The 20,101-nt window shown below is 45.9% G+C and overlaps 1 protein-coding gene across 3 annotated transcripts; it reads right to left on the reverse strand.

The window, feature by feature from the left end:
- Positions 1 to 4,398: 4,398 nt before the first annotated feature.
- On the reverse strand, positions 4,399 to 19,492 carry LOC307231301 (transmembrane and coiled-coil domain protein 3-like; the record flags this gene model as incomplete). 3 transcript variants are annotated; one of them, XM_080001945.1, is made up of 4 exons in its annotated part: positions 4,399 to 4,701; positions 6,894 to 7,029; positions 7,504 to 8,504; positions 19,427 to 19,492. In XM_080001945.1, the coding sequence occupies 4 exons, from the start codon at positions 19,490 to 19,492 to the stop codon at positions 4,399 to 4,401; spliced, it is 1,506 nt and encodes a 501-aa protein (XP_079858071.1). The 3 variants fall into 3 exon arrangements, with proteins under 3 accessions (XP_079858071.1, XP_079858070.1, XP_079858069.1); XM_080001944.1 differs by having other exon boundaries at positions 7,504 to 8,507; XM_080001943.1 differs by having other exon boundaries at positions 7,504 to 8,496; positions 19,404 to 19,492.
- Between the last annotated feature and the right edge of the window lie 609 nt (positions 19,493 to 20,101).

The raw sequence follows: 20,101 nt of genomic DNA on the forward strand, positions 1-20,101 counted from the left end.
TAAATCACGTCCCACAATAAAAATCTTCTCAGATTCGGGTCCCAGAGACAAAATCTGATCAAATGAGGGTCCATGGCCTAACGTGGATCAAACTGAAGGTCCTTGATTGGTTTTGATAAACAAGGATATTTATATTGGAACAACCACATTTTATTGTTTGGAGCCTTTTGAGAGATAAGCCCTCTCTGTTATTTTGAGTCACTCGGACCAAACCAAGGGTCCTTAAATATCAAAAAGAAGAGAAAGAGTATCCATGATGCGATGCTTGTGCTGTGTCTGGTGGCTCCCTTGTGTTTATCGCACTTATTGTCTATCAATTAACTATTTTGTAAAAAAAAATATATATATATTTTTTTTTACAAAATAGTTGTGTATATATATAATAGTTTAGTAAAAAAAGTTAAAATAATAAATGTTTATATACCTATACCTATATCTACATATATATATACAGTATATATGCAGGCCATGCTTTGATCTGGAAGCTCCCACAGGTACCATTCAATCCAGGTATATAGGACGGCTTGATCAGGAGCTGTGTGACTGTATTTGTCAGTTAGGCATGGGATGGAACCCTGATTTCTGAAATACTGATTCACCCCCAGATCCACCTCCCATCCAACGGCATCACCGTGGCTCTGGGTAGTTGCCTAGCAACCGCAGGAAATTGGAGGTGCCTTTGAATTAGGGCCTTTCAGGAGGTGCTTTGTGTGAAGATCAATCAGCCGCGCCGAGATTTTTTGTGAATCTGGAGTTTTCTGTTTGTGTCCCTGGTTGTGGGGGTTTCTAATCCTGGACACGGGGGCTGCAGGGCGTGGGCTGTGTGACTCCATTCCGCCCGAGGTGTATTTCATGTCAGCAGTCAGAGGGAGCACGGGCTGTTTCCATGACAACGTCAACAGGAAGTGGGAAGGGCCCCCGTGCTGCCAGAATATCCTAAATCAGCGTGGAAACGGCCAGAGAGGTCACAACTTTCCCATGTTATGGAGGAATGACGGTTTCACACACTAATCCCTGTAAAATGCAACAGATGCACACACACACACAGACACACACACACACACACACACACACACACACACACAGAACACCACGTCATGTGCAAATGTAGAACGCTGCGTTCTGACTCAGCGACATGGAGCTAATTCCATCCGCACACATCCCACGCCTCTCCTCTCTTCCTGTGGGTGTCATCCCTCCGATCACTCCCTCACGCCTAGCGGTTGTTTTTTCCCCCCTTCCAGGTGTCCCATCACCTCCGGTCGCCATGCCAACCTGCGTGGAGGAGGATGCTGGGCGAGGGCCTCAACGGGGCCCGGGATAATTAGCAGCTCATTACGGAGCCGCCGGGGACGAGCGAGTGGAAAAGAGAGCGACCCGCTCCGAGGATACTTCAGACAGGGGAGGGAGGGAGCCCGGGACGGCGTCTCACATCAAAGTGGAGCGCTTCGCTCTCATAACGCTTGAGATAATGGAGAGATTGATGATGGAGGAGGAGGAAGGGGGTAAGGGTACTTCTCTCTACCGACACCTACAAATATAGCTCCTAATCCCTGTTTATAAATCACTGTGCGTGCATGTGTGGGAGGATGCCTGCACGTGCATGTACGGTGTGTTTTGTGTGTGTGTGTGTGTGTGTGTGTGTGTGTGTGTGTGTGTGTGTGTGTGTGTGTGTGTGTGTGTGTGTGTGTGTGTGTGAGGGCTGCTACAGGCCCATGGAGCACAGCCAGGCCTCCCACCCACACACACACACACACACACACATCAACTCTCCATTAACACTCTCATGAAGAAGAGGAACATCTATAGGTTCAGTCCTCCATCCTTCTGTTTTTATTTGTTTGTCAGTCAGTCCCAAACCATAAAGATGTGTGTGTGTGTGTGTGTGTGTGTGTGTGTGTGTGTGTGTGTGTGTGTGTGTGTGTGTGTTCCTCTCCGTTCAGCAGTGAGCGACAAGATGAGAAGTTACAGTTCATAAGTTCATAATGCTGTATTAATCGTGTAGAATCCCTGAGTTGTGGTGACTGACTGCAGCACCAGAGGGAGCCACGTCTCCATCACCACAGGATAGGGGAAGCGCTAAGAGCTTTTACCAAAGAAAAAGTGCAAACACCCTGACGCAGTAAAGGCAAAAGTACCACATTGACATTTCTACTTAAATAATATTAGTAAGTATTTTCTGTTCAATGTATTTCAAATATTAAAATTAAAAGTACTTGTCCTTTCCCAGTGCACTGGTATAACAGAGTCTATAATACTTGGAACTGTCGCTGTCTTGTTCTGCAGATGATGCTCATGCAGAACCAGATTTCAATTTACATGCAAAGAGTATTGGTGGTGTCATGGTCATTTACAAGGACATAAAATATAACAAACAAATATAAATATAACTCCTGACAAGAGTAGTGTAACACGTTATCGATATTTGCTTTTAAATGTAGTGGGGTAAAAGTCTCCGTAATGCTCAGAAACTGAATGTACTGTATTAGTAAGTACAGATACCTGAAAAAAATGCACAGCAACTTAAGGAACTTAAACTTCGTCACTTTCCACAGCTGGCTATTTTATTTTATTTCATTTTTTTTTTAATATAAATAAATATATATTTATTTATTTTTCCCCCCTTTCATATTTCTTATAATTTTCTCAGACATAAAGGGATTTTCATTGGGTAGCAGCAAATGACAAATATGTGTGGATAAAAGCAGAACGACCTGCAACGTCCTTCTGCAGCGATGGTAACGACCTGCTCGGACGAGCGCAGCACTCACGCCCTCTGGTGGTGGAGAACCGCTACCACCGGGGTCCGGAGAACATTGGCTGGTGTGAAGTTGATGGTTTTAAACAGACTACAAAGCACAGAGCAGAGCGTTGCATTCCCAAACAGGGAGGGAAACCTTTGATTTCAAGTCTTTAATTTAAACATTTCCAGCCAAGGCACAAGTAGCATGACGGCAGAATGCATCGAGTGTAAACCGGCTCTACAGCCATGCAGGGAAGTTTCGTACAAATGTGTTAATCCAAACATGAAAAAGTAAAAAAGAAAAAGAAAAACGAAAAAAAGATCAACAAACAAACAAACGAAAGGTGTGAGCAGATCCAATGTGGTTATCATGTACCATGTTCTCCTACAACATTCCGATAAGACTCAAATAAAAAAAAAAAAGAGTGAATACAATGGGCCGGTCTGAAGTGTCTTCAAATAGCACCGTTCCTTAGGGCCTCTTCAATTAATGCATTTTAAGAAGGAAAATACGCTTTTCCCTGCAGAAAAATGAAAAGAAAATAAAGAGACTTCACAGTGTAACCAATCAATCACATCATTAGTAACAGATAATCAAATTTAAATATTAAGAACGAAACAAGTGACCACCATTCATTTCAATGTGTGTGTGCGTGTGAGCATGTGTAGTGACAGTTCAGAGCCAACACACCCAGAATGCAGTTGGGTTGATTTTTTGGCCACTGGGAGATGGCCGGCAGCAGAAAGACGTGAACGGCACTTCCTGCCGCTCCTCAACATGGACACTTTAACAAACAAACATTTATAAGAACGGCGGTCTTAAATCAAATATATTGCACTTTAAAGAGGAATCTGGAACAGTAAACAAGGACATTTAAAGACATGACTGACCACATCAGATGGACAAACATATAAATAAGAAAACAAATAAAAAAAAATAAAAAAAAAAAAAAAAAGAAGAGAAGGGTTAGGGTTGTCCTTTGCTTTTTTTTTTTGCCCCCAGGTTCCCTCCTGCAGCTCCGTGTGGAGGACAGCGTCCATCGTAGGCCACACTGTGGTTGTGCACTTTCTGGCATTAATGTGTGTTTAAAGTTACATCGGGCAGAAATAATAACTCAAAAAAGACTTCATGCTCACCTCGGTTAGAGATTATCAAGGAAACTAAAAGAACCAAAGTTTCTCCTTCTTGTCATGTGACACTGGTCACGTGCCACAAGCCTTCGTACCGTATTTGTTGTTTGCAGTTAGAAATATAATAAAGAAATTATTCATCTAACTCATTAAAAAAAAGATCTAAATCATGTCTCTAGTGATTATTTTCCATTTAATCCAATTAATAATGTGCATATATATTTTAAAATATTCTTAGATTAAAGTATTCTTATTTTAAAATGTAAGCAACACATGCGCATCATTGGTAAAAAAAAAAACAAATTTTTAAAGAAGATTATCAGAATTGAATTACTGTTGATTTAAAAAAAAAAAAAAGAAAAACACGATTTCCGTGAGTGAGTGTGAGGTGATGACGTCTCCTTGGCGATTGTACAACCAATCCCCTGGAAGACGACCGGGCAGCGTTTGTGTACGTTCTTAAACGTGGTTTTAGGTTCTGGTCCCGGTCCCCTGGTCCCGGGCCTCTCGTCCTGGTCCGCCTTTCAGGCTGGGACCAGGACACGGTCAAGGGCGCACTGCAGCCGGTCGAAGTTTCTCCAGAAGACGGCCAGGAGGCAGAGGCCCAGGAAGGTGGCCATGACGTGGTGGCGGCTCCTCATGAGCGGCGCGGCGAACTTGGCGGCGGTGGAGACGCAGACGAGGATGACGGTGACGATGGCCAGCATGATGTTGATGCTCTTCCCCAGGAGGACGCGGGCGTCGCGGCTCTCCAGCTGCACCGTCTGCTGCTGCTGCTGCTGCAGCTCCAGCTTGGATACCCGGGTCTGACACGACTCCAGGGCTTCCTGCACGTGGATGGGGGGAGAGAGAGAGGGAGATAAACAGAAAAAGAGTCAAAAAGGATAAAAAAATAAAAATAAAAAGGGGGGAAAAAAGGGTCAAAGAGAGTCCAGAAGACAAACAAGGAGTAAAAAACAAACAACAAAATTGACAAAAACAAAAAGAGTCCAGAAAAAAATATATATACACACGCGCACACACACATATTTATATTTTTTGGACTCTTTGTTTTTATATATATACATACATATATATATATATACACATACATGCATACATACATATATACATACATACACACACACTTTTTGGACTCTTTGTTTATATATATATATATATATATATATATATATATATATATATATATATATATATACACACACACACACACACACACCCACACCCCGCCCGACGACTCAACTTAGGCCTTGGCCTCTATAATACAACAGATGTGCCAAATAAGAGTCTCACACACACACACACACACACACACACACACACACACACACACACACACACACACACACACACACACACACACACACACACACACACACACACACACACACACACACACACACACACACACACACACAGTAGCAAGAGAGAACAAGTATTTGATACACTGCCGATTTTGCAGGTTTTCCTCATTTTTATCAAAGGTACACTTCAACTGTGAAAGACGGAATCTAAAACAAAAATCCAGAAAATCACATTGTATGATTTTTAAATAATTAATTTGCATTTTATCGCATGAAATAAGTATTTGATCACCTACCGTCAAGTAATAATTCCGCCTCTCACAGACCTGTTTGTTTTTCTTTCAGAAGCCCTCCCATTCTCCACTCATTACCATTATACTTATAATCATTATAAAAGACACCTGTCCACACTCAATCAATCAGACTCCAACTTCTCCACAATGGACAAGACCAGGTATCTGTCTAAGGACATCCGGGACAAAATTGTAGACCTGCACAAGGCTGGGATGGGCTACAGGACAATGCGCAAGCAGCTTGGTGAAAAGGCAACAACTGTTGGCGCAATTACTAGAAAATGGAAGAAGTTCAAGATGACACTCAATCTCCCTCGGTCTGGGGCTCCATGCAAGATCTCACCTCGTGGAGCCTCAATGATCATAAGAAAGGTGAGGGATCAGCCCAGAACTACACGAAAGGACCTGGACAATGACCTGAAGAGAGCTGGGACCACAGTATCAAAGAAAACCACAAGTACCACACTACGCCGTCATGGATTAAAATCCTGCAGCGCACGCAGGGTCCCTCTGCTCAAGCCAGCGCATGTCCAGGCCCGTCTGAAGTTTGCCAATGACCATCTGGATGATCCAGAGGAGGAATGGGAGAAGGTCATGTGGTCTGATGAGACAAAAATAGAGCTTTTTGGTTTAAACCCCACTCGCCATGTTTGGAGGAAGAAGAAGATGAGTACAACCTCAAGAACACCATCCCAACCGTGAAGCATGGAGGTGGAAACATCATTCTTTGGGGATGCTTTTCTGCAAAGGGGACAGGACGACTGCACCGTATTGAGGGGAGGATGGATGGGGCCATGTATCACGAGATCTTGGCCAACAACCTCCTTCCCTCAAAAAGAGCATTGAAGATGGGGCGTGGCCGGGTCTTCCAGCATGACAACGACCAGAAACACACAGCCAGGGCAACAAAGGAGTGGCTCCGTAAGAAGCATCTCAAGGTCCTGGAGCGACCTAGCCAGTCTCCAGACCTGAACCCAATAGAAAATCTTTGGAGGGAGCTGAAAGTCCGTGTTGACCAGCGACAGCCCCGAAACCTGAAGGATCTGGAGAAGATCTGTATGGAGGAGTGGGCCAAAATCCCTGCTGCAGTGTGTGCAAACCTGGTTAAGAACTACAGGAAACATCTGATCTCCGGAATTTACAAACAAAGGTTTCTGCACCAAATACTAGGTTCTGTTTTTCTGATGTATCAAATACTTATTTCATGCAATAAAATGCAAATTAATTACTTAAAAATCATACAATGTGTACCTATGATAAAAATGACAGACCTCTATATGCTTTGTAAGTGGGAAAACCTGCAAAATCGGTAGTGTATCAAATACTTGTTCTCCCCACTGTGTGTGTGTGTGTATAATATATATATATATATATATATATATATATGTCATAATATAGTATACTGTGTGATATTTTGCGTACCTGGATGTCCCTCGCCCTCTCGTAGGCCTGGTACGCCACCCGCTCCTCAATGCTCGCCAGCTCCTGCTTCAGGTTCGCCGTCTCGTTCTGGTGAAGCTCCGACAGGTCATTGAGCTGGTCCTCCAGACGCTCGTACCTGAGGAGGAGGAGGAAGGACTTCTAAGAAAAAGTACCCTGAGACAGAAGTACTCCAGCAAGGGTGAAAGCACCAAGTACCAGTTAAGTATTTAAGTACTCGTCATATCCAGTGTCCTGATATAACAGTCTATAGTACGGCATAAAGTGCAAATGTACCTTTAAAGTATATACTAATAAATATAGTTGGAGTCATAGTCATTTACAAGGACATAATGAATCATTGATGAGCAGTTTGATTGATCCAGTTCTCACACACACACACACACACAGACACACACACACACACACACACACACACAGACACAGACACAGACACAGACACAGACACAGACACAGACACAGACACAGACACAGACACAGACACAGACACAGACACAGACACAGACACAGACACAGACACAGACACAGACACAGACACACAGACACAGACACAGACACAGACACACACACACACACACACACACACACAGACCTGTATCGCTCCTCTTGCAGCGTCTGGTTGATGATGCCGTAGTCTCTGGTGAACTGGGTCTTCAGCTCCTCCAGGTCCTCCTCCAGCTGGCTCTGCGCCTCCCGGATCTCCCTTACCTCCTCCAAGCCGAGCGCTAGCCGTCCTTGCCCGTCCCCTCCGGCCTCCTGCTGCGCCGCGGCTGCCGCCGCCACCGCCACCGCCACCGCCAACCCCAGCGGGTTCCCGTTGCTGTCGGCCGAAATGGAGGCGCTGCCCGAGGAGCACTCGTCGTCGCTGGGGTACTTGGGCTTGGCCACCATGGAGGTGCTGCTGCTCAGCCCCTTCGGCCCCGAGGCGTCGCTGGGGAACGGCAACGGGGCGTCCGGCGAGGACTTCAGGTGGGCGATGTTGTCGGCGCTGCCAAACTTGTTCCGGATCAGGTTGGCGAACTCTTTGGGCTTGCTGAAGAAGAAGGGCGGGGACAGGGACACGCCCGGGCCGATAGTCTTGATCTTGTCCATGGTGGGGTGGCGGCCGCTGCCCGTCACGTCCCTCAGCAGCTCCTTGGGCGACTCCCGGGGGATGGTGCTGTGCTTCCCCGAGAAGCTGCGGGAGGACGACGGAGGCGTGTGGAAGCTCTCGCTGTCCTTCATCTTGCGGTGGTACTGCTCCAGCTTCTTCTGCATCTGCACGATGTTCTGCGCCGACTTCTGGTTCTTCTTTTCAAACACCTGCTTGATGCGTCCCACCTGCTGCTTGTCGGCGCTGTTCACCAGCTTAAGGTACTCGGCCACGTTCTCGTCCCGCGCCGTCTGCTCGATCTTCAGCTGCTCCGTCACCTTCAGGATCTTCTGCTGGAGGCTGCCCAGGCCCGAGCGGCCGCGCTGGGCCTCCGCACCCGGTCCGGTACCCGGACCGGGACCGGGACCGGCGGTGCTGAGGTCAAAGTCTAGGTTGTTCTCAGAGGAACCTCGACGCATGGGACCCGGAATGCTCAGAACGCTGCCCTCGCTGCTGCGCTCCACCTAGAGATAAGACCAAAACAACACCTTTTATCATCAAGTATCGAGGATTGGGTCTGAAACTGTGCTTGCGTACTTGTACTTGTACTTGTACTTGTACTGCTCCTGGACCCAAACCAGATACCAATGTTACATTGAGGTTTCCATTCCAACCTGTTACAGTTTCATCTTGGATGTGATTTGTTTAAACAGCAGCAGCGACCAAAACAACAAGGAGCTCAGGAGGCAGAGTGCGTCATCTAGTCATCCGAAGGTTGCCAGTTCGATCCCGGGCTCCCCCTGCTAGTGCTGAAGCGCCTTCGGGCAAGACACTTAACCCCTAATTGCCCCTGATGGCTGCATCCATCGGTGTATGAATAATTGTAAGTCCCTTTGGACAAAAGCGTCTGCTTAATGATGATGTCATGATGTAATGTGATTAATGGAAGTAGTAAGCACACGGGGTCTTCAGACTCAGAGAACTCACTGGATGAGTGCTCAGTAGTCGGGCTTTGTCCAAACAAAGTGTTTTGGGGCGTTAAGCGTATTAATCCCCAGGGGGTTAGGGTTTGTTGTTTTTTTTAGTGGGGGGAGGAGGGGGGGGGGTTGTTGTAACAACATTGAACAAAAGCGAGAGCTGCTGCGACGAGCGGGGGAAACTGGACTCCCTGTAGATGTTAGGGACCAAAACTACAAAAACTACTACAATAGCACGCGTAGAGAAATGTTCCAATGAGCAACGTTGAGCGAGTCTCTCTCATTAGAGCCAGAGGGAAACTCTGCTTCGATCCCCGTCCTCTGCAGTCGCAGGCCGTTGGCTCAGCTCGGATCATTGCATCAATTCCATTCGCCCGTTAGTCTTCATTTACATCTTAAAATTGGCTGGATAAGCGTTTATTTATTTGTGTGACAACTCCTGCCTGGACGCCAGAGTGCTGCCCCGACAGATCAACCATCTGGGCGTGTGTGTGTGTGTGTGTGTGTGTGTGTGTGTGTGTGTGTGTGTGTGTGTGTGTGTGTGTGTGTGTGTGTGTGTGTGTGTGTGTGTGTGTGTGTGTGTGTGTGTGTGTGTGTGTGTGTGTGTGTGTGTGTGTGTGTGTGTGTGTGTGTGTGTGACTCTTATTTGGCACATCTGTTGTATTATAGAGGCCAAGGCCTAATCCTGTTGCGGTTTATAGTATCGAGACCAGATGACACCATGACAACGTGTCGAATGGGCGCGAGAGAAGTGGAGCATGCACGTCTAAGTCACAAAGAACCACCATAACAAACGGGAAACCGCCACGCCAGACAATCATTTCAAGTTTACCCTCAACCAGACCCATTTTACAAAAAAATAAAAATACATATTCACCCTCCGGCTTGTTCAGGTCCCTTCTTGTTGATTTGAGGAAGTGATGACGATACGGATATAAAAAATTCAGAGTAAGCGTGTCTCGCTGGGGAACAAGACCGCAGCAAAAGGGGAAGTGAAAACAAGACGTATGACAGAATACGTCGTTGGAGCGTTCCTCCGAGGCATCACCTGCACCAGTGGGTGAAAGGGTTTGCTCCCCGACACAAAACAAAACGTTTTTTTTTTACGCAGAAACTCAATCGCTTTTTGGCGTAACAGGGCCGGTTTCAGGCCCGAACACAGAACACCTTGATACAGAACGGACTCGAGATCCTTCCAAACCCTTAGCATTTGCCACATTTATTTAAAGGCCAACTCCAGTTTTTTTTTATTTGTTTGTTTTGCCAATTTATAGGTTAATACTAAATGATTATCATTGTTTAATCCTCTTGTTCTTTTTGTTCGGTCTTTTTTTAAATAGTATTTATTATTACTTTTCAGTTTTACATTTATCAACAGGTTTATTGTATATTCATTGCCATATTTATTTTACTGATTGTTTGATTGGTTTATCTTATATTTTCACACTCAAGTTTACTTCGAGGTTTAGTCTGTATGGCATTTTCTTTTTTATTCTACTGCCTTATAATTATGATGCCTATTTTGATGTGATCCTCCAGGGATTTATATATATATCTATCTATCCACCCATCTTTCGATCAGTACTACCATTTTTTAGCTATTGAATGTTTCTTCTGTGCCACTCGCTGCCGCGATAAATCAATTCCCCATTCAGCGTCACATGTTTTTTGACAAATAACGGAGTTCAGAGCTCAAGAGTTAAGATGCTCCGGCTCCTGTTAAAAAAAACACTTGGCATCGATGACGTGCAGTAGTCTAAGATGGCACACTCAATTGGTGTGAAATTGAACGCCAAAAGTTTTCCTCCACACGTGTTCTGCCTCTCGCAACTCGCAAAAACAACAGCGTTTTGGTCAACAATCAGCCATCTATACAAAAGAAAAGCTTGACTTGTCACGGGTTGCCATCATGAGCCTTAATTTTCCATGTGGAGAAAAATTGAGGGGAAATTGGCTGGAGGCGGCTTTTAAAGTGATAACGTCAGGCCTGCCAAGTTACTTATGAGCAGGCTATTGCATCGGGAGCAGACACACACACACACACACACACACACACACACACACACACGCACACACACACACACACACACACACACACACACACACACACACACACACACACACACACACACACAGACACAGACACAGACACAGACACAGACACAGACACACACACACACACACACTAGGGGGTGGATTGGGAAAGAAAGGGAGCGTTCATATAATCAAATTAGACGCAGGGCCACATACATTCTGCCTGACGTTATCGTACCACCCAAATAAAAAGTTGAGAAAGAGGAAAGGGAAGAAAAGGGAGGTTGGGGAAGGATGTTGAGGAGGGAGGTTGAGGAAGGACGTAGAGGAATGAACCTCTGATCTCTTCATTCCAATCTGTGGTGATTGCCTCCATTAGTCACACTCCTCTGTAAGAGAGAGAGAGAGAGAGAGAGAGAGAGAGAGAGAGAGAGAGAGAGAGAGAGGATATGATGCCATCACCATCATCATCACCCTCTCTGTGAGGACAGCGTGCACTTCCAGGATGTGACTTTACTAGATATTCAAACCACAGCAACCTCTTCATTCCCTTTGCTATCGTGTTGCAGCCGATCCAGATAATAAACGCTCGCCGGCTAAAAACTCAAGATTCACACTCTGTCCCTCCCCCCTCCTCGGCATCTGTCCTTCTGGAACACAAGACTCTTTCTATGCGCGCACACACACACACACACACACACACACACACACACACACACACACACACACACACACACACACACACACACACACACACACACACACACACACACACACACACACACACACACACACACACACACACACACACACACACACGACCCGCCCGACGACTCAACTCTGATCCGTTTCCCTGTTTTTTGGCTGTTTAGGCGAACAAACCCGACGTTCAACCGGATTCAAATTACATGTAAAGTACAGGCGGCTTAGAACTGCACAAAACAAATACTATAAACCCTTCTGTCTAACCTGTTTGGCATAATAAATAAAAAGCAGTAAAGCTGGACGCAGTGTTTGTGTGTGTGTGTGTGTGTGTGTGTGTGTGTGTGTGTGTGTGTGTGTGTGTGTGTGTTCAGAAGGAGAGGAACACAAAGAGGCGTCTGTCTGGCGGCCTGAACAGCATGGGAGCGCCGAGCTCCCACCGGGAAATGTTCCGCATTTTAGAATGCAACTGGAAGAGCCATCGAGGGCAAGATGTGCTAAATGTATTTAATAAATAAATGCGGGTTATTTGGCACAAAAACGTGCAGGGACTGTTTTCATTCAGAAATCTCTATCTATCTATTCATCAACGTATTGGGGAGCATATCTATGTTCCCATGGTTCTATATTGTACTATAGTTTTTAAAAATTGTCCCTTAAAATATGTCAATCTACATAATTATACTCTAATTGAGTGGTTCTCCACATGGGGTCTGAGGAACACCAGGGGTTCCAAGGGGGGGTCCCATTAAAATGGTTAATATTTTCTCACCATTGTGTCATTAACAAGACCTTATCACTGTTGGAGAACATCCAATAACACCGTTTTAATCCTAGTTTCACTGTTATCTCTGGAACTATAGTATAGACGGATTTTGACGTTTTGACTAAAATAATATCTAACAAATAAAAAAATCTTCACAGATGGGGGTTTCAGAGACTACATCTCATGAAATGGGGTTCAATGGCCTGGTGTGTATCAAATTGAGGGTCCTTGATATGAAGAAGGTTGAGAATTGCTGTGATAACGGATTAAAATATCAAGTAAAAAAAAAAACCCGCTTCATTTCAAACCTTCCTATCACTGAATAGATTTGTGTTCTTGTTTGAATAAACAGAACATCTTTGGAAGCAGCTTGTCCTTGAACACCATTTCAGATAATATTTTTTGAAAAAGTTAAAACACCAGATGTGTGGACATTCTTCTTCTTTTTTTTTTTTATCTGGAGTGAACACGAGGCTGCAGGGAACATGGGGTGGACCCCTCATATTTCAGCTCAACCAGATAATAAACAACCTATGACGACAAATTCATTCTGTGTTTCAGAACTCACAAAACATGCACATTCACATTTAGACCTTGCCATTTGAGAATAAACAATAATTATTCCCCCCCATGTGGGATTCGGGGCTTTGTGGCTTCTACCTAAGATAATATTTGCTTTGATAGCGGGGGCCGGAAATGTGCGAGCACTGCTCAGATATCAGCATAACGCGGTCCAGATGTTTGAAATGTCAGGAGAAGAAGAAAAGGCAATTGCACCAAATTCAAACACTACTTTTCCTCAAACAGAGACCGCACTGCCGCTGCCGAGAATTTCTACCCACGCTGACTCACCGCACGAGCAATCTGAAAGTCTCCCTGGATGAATGGTTCGGCTAAATCAATTAGCCTCATGCTGATGAAAACGTCCTCCCAAATCTGCAGAGGAGCTGGCCTACTTTTCACTCCACTTCTCTCCGGTACGGTGCAGCTGTTCTCCTGGGGTCGTCCAGGGCGGTTGGGTCGGGCAGGAGGTGGGGGGCGGACGGAGGTCTCCGGGGACAGGGATCCCCCCGGGGATAGCCGCCGCCGCCGCCGCCGCCGCCGCCGCCGCCGCCGCCGCCGCCGACTGGGTAAATTAGCGGCAGGTAAACAGGGAGCGGCGTCAAAGAGGCGGGAGGTGGCGGGCGGCGCTAATGAGAGCAGACACATCTGACAAACGAGGACCAGAGGCTTCGGGGCTCCAGGTGTGATCCATGTAAAGGTCTAAATGTGTCTGTGGACAAGGGGGGGGGGGGAGCGCCTCGCACCTTTACCTTTTCCACTCAGTAAACAGTGACTTAGTGAAAAGCAAAGAACGGTCGAAGTGGAGTTTGTGTGTCAAGATAAGATAAAACGCTGTTAGACATTCCACTGCAAAGAACATGGTAATACCCTTTCCCATTGTGGCGAACACCTTAAACTGCACGTCATCTAGTTGAAATAAATTGTTTATTTGGTTTTAACTACATGGCCAAAATAGGTTTTTCGAAAGAGATGTTTGTTGGTAGTGGGGCCCTCACGCCCAACGTCCCAGCCGGAGGAGAATCTTGAATCTGGCCTCTACCCTTTGACCTGTCCGGCATTGTTAGACCTACCGTGGGGGGCCCTAATATTAGACAATATGGTACCATTGCATTTTTTTTAGATTTGCAGATCCAGCCAACTGTTTTCTTTGCCCACTTGTCCTGGTCAGGACCACGGGGCCCTGGAGCCTCTCCAAGGTGCGGCAGTGAGGTCCCCCCCCCCCCCCCCCCCGAGTCGGGCTCCAGTCCATTGCAGGGTCTACGGGTCCATTACATTAACTGACATACAATTCACACCTACAGACAATAGATAGTCGGAATTTCTAGTCTTTGAAAGTGGGAAAAACAACAACAAAACCCATGTGAACACGGGGAGAACATCACCCGATAGAGAGTACACACCTAAGATATAAAGCAACGTCGCGTCTAACTTCTCAGCCTTCTCACCATTCTCTCAGATGCAACCTGCCGCCAACTCCAAACACTCTGTCCATCACTGAACCGAGTGAGACAAAGTTCTTAAAGCGCTTTAGACGGATCAGAGACGACTGAGTCAGACGAATCCGACAGACGCGGGAACAGGTTTCATGGACGGCGACGGACGCGGGGTCTGAAGCGTCCTGCAGCGCCCCGATGGGATAGTCTAAGCCTCCAGGCCTCCAAGGAAGAGCCACGGCCGCGCGGCGTCACGGCGCGGACGGCGAGTTTGCGACACTGACCCCCCCCTTCCCCCTTCTCGCTGCCACGGCTCGGTTGCGCTCATTTTCCTCTTCCCTCCGCTCTGACCCCGGAAGCCGCGGTCAAACGTAAGGGGCCGGCGAGCTCCGTCCGGCGGCCAAGACGAGACGTCGAGATCCGATCGTCTAGACTGACTTGTGTGAATCTATGAACGACCAAAATAAGCCAGTCGGGCCAGTCCGAGGGGACCATTAGACAATGTTCATGCTCCAATAAACTGTGATTCATTAGCACGTTTAAAATGTTGTGTCTGAAATTGAAGAGGCCGGTTAAGGGACAGTCGTCGCCCCCCCCCCATTTAGTTATTTTTTGACATGCCAGCTACAGTTTGTCAACACGCCTGCTGTTGTCTGACTCAACCGCAGATACTAGTTTGTCAAGCAGGAACATTATGAGCGTGTGTTATAGCAGGAAGAGATGGACAGAGAATGACAAAATCAGGACAGGCAGACGGGCAAAGTGAGCACACTCCGCTGTTTTCGGGCAGGCTGCCGTAACATTCTCGCGGAGGAAATCACACCCTCCTCATCACAATCATCATCATCATCATCAGGACTTTGTGAAAGCCTCGTGTCCCCGGGTGCTTTCCTTCAATGCCTTACCCGTCCACGTGCCCCCAACCCCCACACTGCCCTAGTTAATAAGCCGCGTCCATCCTACACCGTGACCCATTTAATAGGCTCTCACCTCTACAAGCAGCAAAACATAAAAAGGTCCAACTGCATTAGCCTAAATTTCAACCTAATAAGAAAAGGGTGGGGGTGGTAGAGACAGTTTCTGAGCACTTATTTGCTATGCTCGAGAAATCAGCAGATGTCAGAGTTCAACTTTGTAGTTTTGAAAGGAGGTACAGTCAAAGATAGACACTAGACTTTGCAAGGTGGCTTATCTCACGCCCTCACAGATAAATAAGCAGATAAAAAATTTTCCACACAAAAACAAAGTCATACGTCATCTCAGGCCAGACTCGGTAGCAGTATCCGAGCTAGGTGGAAGTGAAATTCACCCCCACCCCTCCGAAAAACTACTAAGAACTTGATGTTCAAACAGCGTGTCCAGGGGACTGTGCTGACCAGTTTTGGGGGAAACAATATTTGTGGAGATCAGCAGAAGGTACAAAGGGTACTTCCAGGGTGAGAGCGTCGTCCCTCCCCTGAGGGTACGCTATTTAGATGAGGTGCATTTTCAGCAAACAGGACCGTTTGGTCTCGGCTTGTTGTTACAAGGAACTCGTGTTTGCAAATCAACACGATACCAAGAGACATCGAGAAGCCAACAGACCAAGACACCAAGACACCAAGAGACACCAATGATAATATCCGGTTAAGGCAGTGGGTGGTCATTCCCACATTGGCCTCCTTCACGGAGAAGTTCTGTATGGAGTCTGTTACGGACACAGTACATAATGTGTTATGGTTAGTGCGTGACGTCCTGTGTAGATACGATGGTTTGGACAATCTGTCGGCGACGGCCGTACAATCTGAATCGTTTTTGTTTTTTTCCTGGCTCTCAGAGACCAGCGCCCCTCCCGGACGGACTCCGTTCCCTCCACTGACGGAGCAGGGACAGAGCAACGTGCCCGGATGCAGTAACACTCACCCAATGTTATTAAATCGGTTTGATCATTTTCAACGTGTCCCACGCTCTCTGCCTCCAGAGAAGGAGCGTTCCCCACCCGTTCTACCTCTCCCTGTCCGCTCGTACCAGTGCCTGAGCGGAATGTTTGATTAGAAAAATAAATCAAATTTTAAAATCGAAAGAACTGTCTCCGTAGAGACTGGACAAGTTTCAGTTTCTCGTCTTTGCCGCCGAGCTCCACGGTTCGTTTCGGCACTCGCTTTTTTCCTGAATGTTTTTTTTGTTCTTCGTGAAAAAAGCGTGTAAGTTGGCCAGTATTCGGATTCAGCTCTACCCCTACTTTACGTGCTTGTCCAGGCGATGTTACTGCTTCCATTCACAGCCATACCGGCATTTTCCCCGGAAATTATACGAGGTCGAGGGCGGGGACGACTTTTACGGAAAATTGAGACAGGATCCGTTTCCCACATTAGGCCAATGCGGAACATTGCCAGTGTATTTATGGCTTTCATTCCACGTGGGAAACTGGGTATAGAGACACCAAGAGATTTGATCTTGCGAAACCGTCTATTCATCACATCTGGCCGGAGCAGGTGCACACCGAATTCTTTGATATGAACCAAGTGGACAGCGACGGCGACGAGGTTGAGGGTTGAGGATACTTGACACGTCTGTCTCTGCAGCCTCTCTCTCTTTCCATCTCTCTATTTCCCCCGGCCCCCCTGCCCCCCCCCCCCCCCCCCCCCCATCCATCCATCCCTCCCACAAAGATGGCACACGCTGAGCTGGAACAAAACCGTCCCTTCAGCCGAGAGCCGAGCCACAGCGAGGAGGAACCCCGCGGGGCTGATTGGTATTCCCTCCAGCTGATCTGCATGGACACAAAACTCTTCACACCCAGGGATTCAACTGAGGGAAACGAGAACACGGCGGGCGAGAGAACAAAATTTAATTTGGTTAAATGTGTCCCCTTTTGAACGGTTGAAATCTACCGTATGTAAATTGAATTTGCATCTAAGACAATGTGTTGCTGTTTCGTCATGTGTTGTTGTTGCCTCTTTGCCGCCCTTCCCCTAAGAATTGATGAACTACATTTTTTTTTTTCCTTTTTCTTAATTCGAATGTTTTTGTTATTGTAAGCACCATTGGAAAACACATCTTCCCTGGTAAAAAATAAGTTGAGATAGAAGAAATAGACGGTGAGTGAGAATAAAAAGGGAGGAACAAAGATAAACGAATAATTTTTGACTGCAATCAGAAAAGGGACCCATCCTGATTTCTCATCCTCCTCCATCTGCATCTCACTGCTGCATCTACTGCGATCCCAAAAACAATTCCCATTGTTTCAAGGCCTTTTCCAGTTATTTCACAGACAAGTATGTCCAAGAACAAATCAATGGCCCATTAACAATAACCTGTCCCCAGTGGACTGTGGGAGCATTCAGTGGAATTCAATTATGATAAATATGCAGCTATCTTCAGTGTACCGATCCAAAGTGAGGGACTGTAAATAAACAGGGTGAAAGACGCAGCATGGTGGCCAAACAGTGAACTATTTGAGACCCAACCGGCCGCCCCGGAACCGTAAAGCAGACGCAGTTGCAAGGTCAGCGTTTTACAAAAAGTGAATCTTTGAGCGTGGATACTTCAGAAGTGCAGCGTGTGGATACTGCACTGACATCACTGACTGGACAAAAGGAACGAGTGCAGCTTCGCGTAAGAACAGAGACCGTCACTGAGAAACGCTGAGCAAATCTCCAGACAAAAAGCCTCTCATAGGGGGGCTCAAGGTACAAGCTGGACAATAAGCCACTCATACTGGTTTGTTGCATCACTGCCGGCCTTTCACCCACTGTATACACCATTGAAAAAATAAAAAATAAACCTGACCGGCCAGAAAGAAATGCAGATATTACCAGCAAAATGGGGAAATCCTATTTACACAGTTGTGAGGTAACTAGACTGGACAGTGAGGAGCGTTCTGCAGAAATGTGCAAGGAGGAGGATTTCTCATATTTATGCCACCGTTTTCACAAAGCTGACTGATCTGTCCTAGAGGTGGGCCCCGCAATATCACACTTCACATCTGGATGCTACCCTGAGGGTCGGGGTTTCATACACAGAAATGTCAGCATCACAATTTGAAATGTGCTGACCTCAGGTATCTGCAGTGATGCTGCGTTGAGGTGCAGCGGCAGGGTGGGAATTGGCAGAACTCCTGCCTTTAACAACCGTACTGAGCACGGAAGGCGAGTTGTGGTTTAGCCCCAGAACGGCTCGCGGTCTTACTGTCTTACGCCTCATTATTCCGGCTGGATATGGAAAGTGCAAGCGGTAGGTAGGTGGTACCGTATTGTGTTTCTGGTTGCACAGGACTGATAGACATTCCACTGCTTTGTGTCACAGGGTGAGTTCAGGAACAGGTTTCAACTCAGTCTGGGGATGGTGGTTGTGGCGCTTTCTCCCAAATGTTGTCTCGAGCAATATGGCTCTGAGTTACTGAATATTAATAAAAACACATTTTGAGGAGGTTTAGTCAGAGACCTGGTGCCCTCGTCTGATAACAAGCATCTGGACATCGCTGCCATGTGATAATAGTACGCGCTGGCGGAGCAAAAACGCATGATTTCTTCAGCAATTCATGAAGAAATAATAATAATAATAATACAAACAGCAAATATATTTGATTCGACATCGGAGCGAACTTATTTAAACGTATCACGGATTATTTTCGAATAAATTGTTAATTCTAATAAATGAGAATCAAATAATCCGATCACGTAACCCCTAATAAAATAATTATTCGTTTATAATTAATAAAGACGTTCTAATAATAATAATAATAATAATAATAATAATACTCCAAAAAAAACAACAAATAAAAATGGATGACTGGATCACCCCACAATATTTAATTTATCTTCTCAATTAAAACAGAATAATATTATTCAGACTGTAGGGTACAGTAGCAGCCTTTTAATAAATCTGTAATAATAATAATAATAATTAAAAATAATAATAATAATAACGATAATACTAATAGTATACCAAAAAAAAAAACACCCTCTGCCTTGACTTGAACTCACCATCCGACTGTTGAGATATTTCTCTACTTCAGATAAACTTCGCACCGACACGTTGGCGCTCGGCATAATCCCACCGCTGGGTGATACACGGGGTAACGGGGAATTCAAGAACAAAAACCGGCAGCTAGATGACCATTTGCGGGGATCAGTGAGTCCTCGGACTCGGGTCCATGTCTCCGCCGCCGTTCAACGTGAACAAGAAACAATGAGACCCAACGGCGCTAAGCCCCGCCCCCCTCGGCCTGCAGATGGGCGTGGCTACCCGCTCCCATGGCACTGAACGGCAGCTCATTGTGACAAAAGAAAAGGATTTGGAAAGAAAATACTAAACAAATACTAAAAAAGTACTAAAAAAATACTTTCAATACTCTTATTCATTTGATGTAATGAACCGACAGAAGTTCTCGAAATGGGTTTCAGTAAATTAGCAAAAGTTACAATTTCAAGGCAGAAAGAGAACTTGCTGATGATAATAATAATAATAATAATAATAATAATAATAATAATAATAATAATAGCGGCAATAATAATCATAATAATATTAATAATTCGATTTCTATTTTCAATCTCTACCCCGCTTTCGCCTCTGCCTTTCAGCTCAGCCGCACAGCAAACCCATGCCCCAAAGTGCGGTCCGCGGATCCGCAGGGGGTCCTCTAATGAATTGTAGGGGGT

This window comes from Zeus faber (assembly GCF_960531495.2).
Source record: "Zeus faber genome assembly, chromosome: 6".
NCBI lineage: Eukaryota > Metazoa > Chordata > Actinopteri > Zeiformes > Zeidae > Zeus > Zeus faber.